At 42.2% G+C, this 8,087-nt stretch overlaps 1 protein-coding gene across 2 annotated transcripts; it reads right to left on the reverse strand.

Moving 5' to 3' along the window:
- Positions 1-366: 366 nt before the first annotated feature.
- On the reverse strand, positions 367-8,046 carry foxj2 (forkhead box J2). Of its 2 annotated transcripts, none has more exons than XM_044115852.1 (10): positions 7,717-8,046; positions 7,051-7,396; positions 6,891-6,965; positions 6,679-6,780; positions 4,111-4,227; positions 3,590-4,031; positions 3,299-3,505; positions 3,071-3,172; positions 2,176-2,508; positions 367-894 (listed from the first exon to the last, which is right to left on the reverse strand). In XM_044115852.1, exons 2-10 carry the CDS (start codon positions 7,366-7,368, stop codon positions 785-787), a joined length of 1,806 nt encoding a protein of 601 aa, XP_043971787.1. In that variant the 5' UTR covers positions 7,369-7,396; positions 7,717-8,046; the 3' UTR covers positions 367-784. The 2 variants fall into 2 exon arrangements, with proteins under 2 accessions (XP_043971787.1, XP_043971786.1); XM_044115851.1 differs by having other exon boundaries at positions 367-897; positions 7,717-8,017.
- Positions 8,047-8,087: the final 41 nt, after the last annotated feature.

Consider the following 8,087-nt stretch of genomic DNA (forward strand, 5'->3'; position numbering starts at 1 on the left):
TGTGTTTGTTTCAGTACTTTGTCCCATTTCTCCCTCGTGTCTGATCTCATTTCAGCGACTGAATGGAGAAAAAAAAAAAAAAAAAAAAAGCATTTCTGAAAATTATCACGTGATGATTTCGCAAGGTTGGATTTTAAATGAGGTATTTTATGGGTCATGTGATTTCTCTGCCAATCTTTTGTTTTTAATTACCTATTTCAGATGGGATACCTGGAGATCAGGCAACCCAAAGCAACACTGTCCTCATGTTTCATCCTCTTTTTCTTTGTAAAAGGGAGCTTCAGCCGATGCTTCTTTGAAAAGACAATTATTTCATTGAGTGAAAGGAGACAACACAGGGACATGAAAACATGCTCCATACTGCTCTTTTAATTTACCTGGATGAATTTATTATTTTATATCAAGAGAAGTATCTTTTACTGGGTAAGTTTGACTTTTGTGTGGTGTCAACTGTGAACATTCACATTTGAAAAGAAAAATGGAGAAAAAAAAAATCTACAGAAATTTATGAAATAAAACAAAAACAGGGAGTGTGTGTGTTTTATGACTTCTGTATTTGGGGGGTGGAGGGTGGGACGTTAACATATGAAGCCACTTACCCACAAAAAATAAACAATAGAATATTACAGCCTATGGATTTAAAAGAAAACAAACATAAAACTCTTAAGATTCAGTCATTAGTGAACAACCTGATCCCAGACTCGCTGTCAGGGAACCAGGAAGTGAAGTTTTTTCTGAAATATTTGGTGATTTTCTTTTTTCCTCCATCACAAGGAAGCGAGGCTCAAAGGATGAGAGAGTCCCAGTCAAAGTCATCCTGGAACTCCTCACTGTTGCTGTGCAGGTTCTTCAGTGGAGGACGCTGTCGTGGCGCCACAGGCTGAGGATGGATCCCTGCTGAGACGTAAAAGGGAAACATGAACTCAAAAGTCTAGACCTCAAAGGAAGTGTGAGATTTTTTTTTTAAACGATTTCTAATCAACTTCTCCTTTTCAATTGTCGCAGTGACAAACCTACTTTCAGTTTTCACTAGGAAAAAATAGCCAAAGGGATGCATCAACACTTCCAGAACCCTTCAAAAAGTTGATTTATTTGGGCAATTAAATGTCATTTCATACAATCTGATGCTTTTATTTCTTTTCAAATGAGTCATAGTTAATGAAAACCTCAAACTCAGTTTCTAAGACGATTAAAGTGTAACTGGGCAAAATTTTATTTAACACCGTTATGGATAAGACGGTGTGCAAGTAGATTCAGCAACGCCCTCTACAAGGAGGCAAAGCCACAAAAAGGTAAGATGGATTTATCCAAGGATATTAGGGAGAAAGTTGAGTGGAAGAAAACAATATGCAACAAAGTGGAGACATAAACATATCTCCGCTTTCTTTGCAACATTGTAATTTGAAATATTTGGTAAGAAATAATTAAATGTTTGTGTTCACACTGTACGTATTTAAAACATATTTGACCACTCATACACTAAATGGCTACAACTTATGTATTTCCTTGAGGGTTAAAATGCTAAAGCTCATGGAGACTTTATATAAACATAAAATGAACTATGTTCATAATCAAAATATGTTTCCAAAAATAGTGCAACACCTTCTGACCTCTTTATGGTATTGAGTTGGAGTAAAAGTGTAGATTCTCTTCATTCTGTTGGGATTTTACAGTGAATACTACTTAAATGATACAAAAACTGCCTATGTTTGGATCTATGAACTGCTTACGAAGAGTAATATCTCTGGGAGTGAAAATGGTTTGTTTGGAAAGGTTTGTAACTCTTGAGTCACTAAGGGTTTTCCTTAGCAACAGCATAGCAACGCTGTTTGGATCAATTGAGTCCATTTTTGTCAAAAATGTTCTTAAAACAAATTGTAACTTTAGACCAATAGGTAAAATATGTTTGCCATAATTGCTTGATAGCTTGAATAACTTCTCTAGATGAAAATATATGAAAGTACTTTGGTGTCAAAGAGCACAACAGTTGAGAAGGTCCTTTACATTGGAAAATTGTCTGAATAAAAATTATGAAATAGGAAGAGAGAAAAAAAAGCATCTCAATCTTCCAAATGTTTTACATTATGTGTGTAAAAAAAAAAGAAAAAAAGGTGATAAAGGGTCAAGATTTCCTTTAAGTTTCCCTAAAATCAGCTTAAAATGTCTGCCACTCACCAGCTGCGTTTGCCAGATGTGGTCTCTGTAGAACAAGCCCCTGCATGGGTGGGGGTCTCCGGGGCAGCTGTGTGCCATTGGTGGGAGGGAGAGTGGCGGGGTAGGGCAGGGGAGAGGGGTGAGTGAGGCTGTTGAGGGTCGGAGGAGGGTTGGACGTCAGCGGCGACGGCTGCAGGAAGTGAGGTGCACCGTGGGTAACTGGGGAGTTGTTTCCAGGACTGATCATGCCTTTCTGAGAAAAGAAGCGGTTCAGAGAGTCGCAGAGGGAGGTGAAGAGGCCGGGGTCGAGGGCCCAGTCGCAGAGCTCAGCCTGCTTCATGCTCTCCAGCAGGTCTGGGACACAGAAAATAAAGACGCCTTTGTTAAAATACAGAAGATCAGGTGACTTTTACTTCAATAAGTTCAACGAAGCCTTTGATTCAGTTTCTGAAATGAATCAGCTGTTCACAAAAGAAAGATCATAAAGAAATAATCTATAAAATCTTGTAGTTACGTACTGTATACTTGAAAAACTGTATGAGTACTTCAAGGAGTAGTTTCACTATAACTTGCGTTACAGTATCATTGCTCTTACTTGAGTAAAATTAGTAAGTACTCTACTCACCTCTGGTCATAATCACCAAAATAAACGTAAATAAACACTTTAAACTTATCGCTGTATGTGATGAAGCTCTCTATGCGTTTCAGTTTATGAACTGAATTTCTAAAGAAATAATATCCTTTTCATTACATCTTGATTGGTTTGAGGGTGTTGTGAGCATTGGTGAGACCCAGATATCCCAGAACCTTGTTATGTAAATCAAAAGCTCCTCCATGACAGGAGGGGACAAAAATGTTGTTTTGAAAATGTTGTGAACTGAACCTTTAAATCAGATTTGTGGCGAGCAGCACAGACCTGGGTGACTGGACAGGTCTATGTTTGCCCAGTCCAGATTGCTGGCGATGCGGAAGCTCTCCTTCAGCGAATCTGTGTTACTGAACCAATCGGCTGGCACCGCTGCAGGGGGAGAAGGGAAGGAGGGAGGGAAAAGTTCAAAAATTTAAATACTTTTTGGTTTAGTCATGTCGCAGGTTTCATTAGCACTAGACAATCTCTGGGTCGAGATATTAACGCGAGACTCACTGAGTTGCGAAGTGCGCTCGGACTCCGCAGGGTGTGGAGCTTGCACGGGCGCTCCAGCTGCTACAGTCGGTGGACCTGCAACCGGTTGTTGACCTGCAACTGGCGGTGCAGTCAGTGCAGGCGTGGGGTGAGGGGAGAACGGCGGCAGCGTGGGAGTGTGAAGAGGCGTAGTGTCGTTGGTGGGAACAAGCAGGGGAGCGACGTCCGCTTCGGGGAAAAGAAAACAAGTGATTCCTCCGAGTCGCTCATGTGTGTCGTGCTTGTGGTTCTTGAACGGGCCTGCATACTCACAGATGGAGCCTCCCCTCTCACGCATCGTCTTGAAAAGGGACTTGAAGGAAGCGTACAGGTCCGGTATGTTCAGATCCTCGAAGGAGAAGCGCAGAGGAGGATCGGCAGTGTGGTGCCCAGAAGCCGCCGGAGGTGGGCCTGCAGCAGGGCAGGAGGAGCTGGGACCAGACACGGTGCAAACGGGCGTAGAGTTGGAAGTGCAGGAAAAACTGGAAATAGGCAGAGGCTCTGAGTTGGCGGGAAAGGACAGGGCTGAGATAGAATAAGAGGGAGGAGCTGCAGATGCTGCAGGGACAGAAAAGGTGGAGCCAGGTGGGTTGGGAGGAAGGAAGGAATTGATGGATGACATGGGGGCTGCTGGCGGGAGCTCAGCTGATTGAGAAACAGATAAATGAGAGGCAGGTAGAGCGGAGGCATGGGCTGACATGTAGGGCGACGGTTCCTGCGAAGACGAAGATGAGACTTCCATGTAAAACCCGTCAAACACGGCTGTAATACGAGCTGGAAGGGAGTGAGTCTACCTCGTGTGGGGGAGGAGACGGAGGGTGCTGGGTGGATCTGACTGGGGACGCGCTGAACTGCGGGTCCAGGTGGGGAGAGGGCCCTCTCACCGCTGCCGCCTTTGCAGGTGGAGGAATCTGTAAAAGCACGGAATCAGCCTTTAAGCATGGATAAGAAGAAGAAAACCCACAGGAATGCAGCACTACAGCATACACAGAACAAAACAAAAACAACAACAGAGTCGAGTCTGCGCTCAGGTCCTACACCCACGCTCTGAATGCAGAGCAGAAAACAGTGACTAACCTCCGAAACCCGTTCGCAGGCTGACGATCTCTTCCGTTAAAAAAAAAGCACAGGGATATTATTTCACACCAAAAAGTGAAGGAAAAGCTCTTAAAATGTCTCTCTGAGAAGCAGTGAGGAGTGAGCATCAGACAACCATTTAAATCTTTATATTTCACTTTTTATGGAAACAATATTTGAAATTGTTTTCGATTTTAAATATTTGACACAATATACATAGTAGTCAGAGTTGGGTAGTAACTAGTTGCATTTACTTGAGTAACATTTTGGAAAAATTCTACTCTTAGTATTTTTTCTATGCTGCATTTTTTACCTTTGCTTGAGTATCTTTATTATGAGGTATCGATGCTCTTATTTGAGTAAACTTTCTGGGTACTCCACTTTTACCAAAAAGTCACCAGACACAGAAACATACCTACAGTTTTTGCTAAAGTCTCCTAAGTTTTAAATAAAAATTAAAAAAAGATTTGGGAAACTGTTTCTTTTGCCTGAATTTATTTTGCAATTCGTTATTTATATAAATTATCTTCAATATGTCCACTAAAAATATAAAAATTTCCATGACTTTGTATTGTGATCTGTCTGATAATATAATTTTTAAGCATAAATGATTGACGATTTGATCAGCTACTCAGTATTTGAGTGCCAGTTATACCAAGTACTTTTTTACTGTAACTGCAGTGATTTCTTGGATGGCTACGTTTTACTCTTACTTGAGTAAAACCACATTGAAGTAGTGCTACAATTTTTGAGCATATTTTCAGTAGCAAGTGAAATTGTATAATTATCCCAGTCCAAGAAGGAAACTACACAAAGACTGAGCCCTGCTTTGTATTTTAGCCATTTGTTTCCAGGATCTTCTAGTCATGATCCATATCTATTGACCAGGTGGGAACAAAGACAGCCTGGTAAACTGAGAGGTTCACTAATTAACTCAGCTCTTTTTCACCACAACAGACTGTAGCAGCGTCCACATTACTGGAGACGGACAATCAACCTGTTAATACAATCCCCGCTACCATGTATTGTGACCCAGGCCCTCTGATACTTTGAGGCAGAGGCTGACCTCTGACCCGATGGGAGCAGTTCGCCTTCCTCTGCAATGACTGCAGAATTAGAGACGACCGTCTCTTTTCAGAATCGCCGCCGTAATGTGGTGAATGGGTTTGCGTTCAGGGTTCAGACTTTGGCCAAGGTCTCATAAGGTAAACTGCTCACCACCGAGCACCTGGCAGTTGAGAGTTTAAACCAATAAAATGGATTTATTTTATTTATTTATTTATTTTTTTTCTTGGTCTTTCGGTCTGTGAAGCAGGAAGACTTGAATAGGAAACGAGTATGACTCCTTGGTCAGCTAAAGTCTGTCCACTAGTTGAATTCAGTTTCTATGGTAACAGAATATAAGCCTTGTCTTCTGTGTGCAAAAGTCTTGAGTCAGTTTTAGTGGTAATCACAAACTTTCTTTAGTCTTTGGCTTCTTTTTACTCATAATTTGGCAAAAATAAATCAACTTCTGCATTTATTCCTTTATATATGACCACATCTTGAACCTAAAAGTAGCTGAATGACATCATAGCCGCCACACATTAACACTAGAGGACTAAACTAGACTCAGAAAAGGCAGAAAAACTCAAAAGAAAAGCTATGAAAGACCCTCAGGAAGCCTTTCGAAATCTGAGCAGGAAAATAAAGGATTTCGTTCCATAACACATCTATAAAATTCATCTGCAAAACATGAGCAATTAAAGATCTCTCAATTTAATGGTATTGATTAAAAAAAAGACATTCCAAATCATTCTGTAAGGTCTTATGGCACAGGTGTCAAACTCAAGGCCCAGGGGCCGAATCTGGCCCGCCGTAGCTTTTAATGTGGCTCACTGGAGTCCAGAGAGTCACATTAAGAACCACGAACAAGCCTTCAAAAATAGTTTTGTGCTTAATTATTATTTTATTAATCAAATCAAAGTAGTTTTAATTTCTTTTGTGCCAAATTACATCAACATGAAAATATTGTCTAATTTTAAGCAGAAGTCGTCAAATGAAGAGACACTTATTTCCTAATATTTTACGTTTGATAATAGGTACGTTATCAACACATCATGGCACAATCGGCCCTTTGAGAACCTCCATGGTCTTGATGTGATCTGTGTTAAGAGTTTCATGGTTTAATGGGCTTGGTAAAGAAAGATTTAGACATTATTACAGCCCAAAAATGAAAAAAAAAACATATATGTATGAATAAAACATGAATAATGTATAGATGGAATAATTAAGATCAATCGTACATGCTGAAGCTCCTCTTCCTCGTCCTCCTCAGGATAGGGGCGCTTTGGAGCCCTTGCAGGACTCATGGACTCTGGAGGCCCATCCATCGTCCAATAGGAGCCCTGGAAATACAGGATTAGGGGTTTTTTTCTTTCTTTCTTCAAAACCATATCTTTATCTTATAAGATGAACATTCCCACATAGTGCTAAGTGACAGAATCAAAGATCCCACCTTGCCGGGGTCATTCTGTGGCCGGGGAACTTTCCTGAAGCATTTGTTCAGGGAGAGATTGTGTCTGATGGAGTTCTGTTGAGATCAAGAAGATTCAAGTTATATCCAATACAGTTATGATAATGTTACACGTTAGTATCATGTGAATGGTAGAGCTTACCTTCCAGCCGCGACCGGCTCGGCTGTAATAAGGAAAAGTGTCGCTTATCCAGGTGTAGATGTCGTTTAAGCTCAGCTTCCTCTCTGGTGCAGCTGCTATTGCCATGGCTATGAGGGTGGCGTAGCTGTGGGGGGGTTTCCCTTTACAGTTTGATGGCAAGGGGCTCGGCACTGACGGCACAAAGTCGCCCCTCTCCCTCCCTCTGTCTCTCTTTCTCTCCCTCTCCCCTCCTCTCTCTTTCCCCGAGCGCAGGCTGCTGACTCCCAGTTTGGGCAGCCAGTCAATGCTGGTGAGACTGGAGTCCAAGTCAGAAGACATTTCTTTTCTTATTTCCTCTGTCCAGGATCTGGAGGACCAAAGCACACAGTACTGGATTAACATTCTCTACAAAGTTTTTTTTTTTTTTTTAAACAAACAGTGACCGGTCATACAGGAGATGCCCGTCAGTCTGAACTGTGAGAGACTCGGCTGCTCTGTTCCCGTTCCTCCAGCCAGCGTCTCTTACAAAACAGTTTAGCTCACACACAAGACACATCGTGCTGCTCTGAGAACTTTCCATCAACAAGCAAAGACACGGCGAGCGTATGCAGTCGAGCGAGCATGCCACCTCCACCTCTGCTTGTTTATTTATTTATTTTCTGAAAGACGAAGGCCGACTTTGCTTACCTTTCTTTGGTCACTCGAGGCCCAGGGCCTTGAGAAGTGTTAATATTTTATGCTGTCATCAGCTGTGCACGTCTGCTGTCAAACTGGCGCCTTCCCTCCGCCGTCGGATCTCCCTCCTCAGCGCAGCGGCGTCCTCCCGGAAAAACTATCCCACCTTCCGTTTGAGAAAGTTTGTGTAACTTTGAAGAAATATACACAAAATACTAATCGGAGAGCTTCCTTTTTCTCTCCTTCTGCCCTTCCCCTCCCTTTCTGACAGTACCAGAAAGACGTCACTCACTCCTCCCCCGGTGTGAGCTCACTTTCTGCTCCCGCCTCTGGGAGAAGGTCCCTCCTCCTGGGCCTGTCAGGTTTGCATTGCAAAGAAACAC

The sequence above is a fragment of the Gambusia affinis genome, linkage group LG05 (genome assembly GCF_019740435.1).
Source record: "Gambusia affinis linkage group LG05, SWU_Gaff_1.0, whole genome shotgun sequence".
Classification (NCBI taxonomy): domain Eukaryota; kingdom Metazoa; phylum Chordata; class Actinopteri; order Cyprinodontiformes; family Poeciliidae; genus Gambusia; species Gambusia affinis.

Bases quoted from the DNA above. Each gene is read 5' to 3' on its own strand.
- foxj2 (XM_044115851.1), bottom strand. From the start codon at position 7,368: ATGTCTTCTGACTTGGACTCCAGTCTCACCAGCATTGACTGGCTGCCC. The intron at 4,032-4,110 runs GTAGACTCACTC...TCGTCTTCGCAG, and splicing joins CGTCTCCTCCCCCACACGAG to GAACCGTCGCCCTACATGTC. The intron at 898-2,175 runs GTGAGTGGCAGA...TTTACGTCTCAG, and splicing joins ACATCTGGCAAACGCAGCTG to CAGGGATCCATCCTCAGCCT.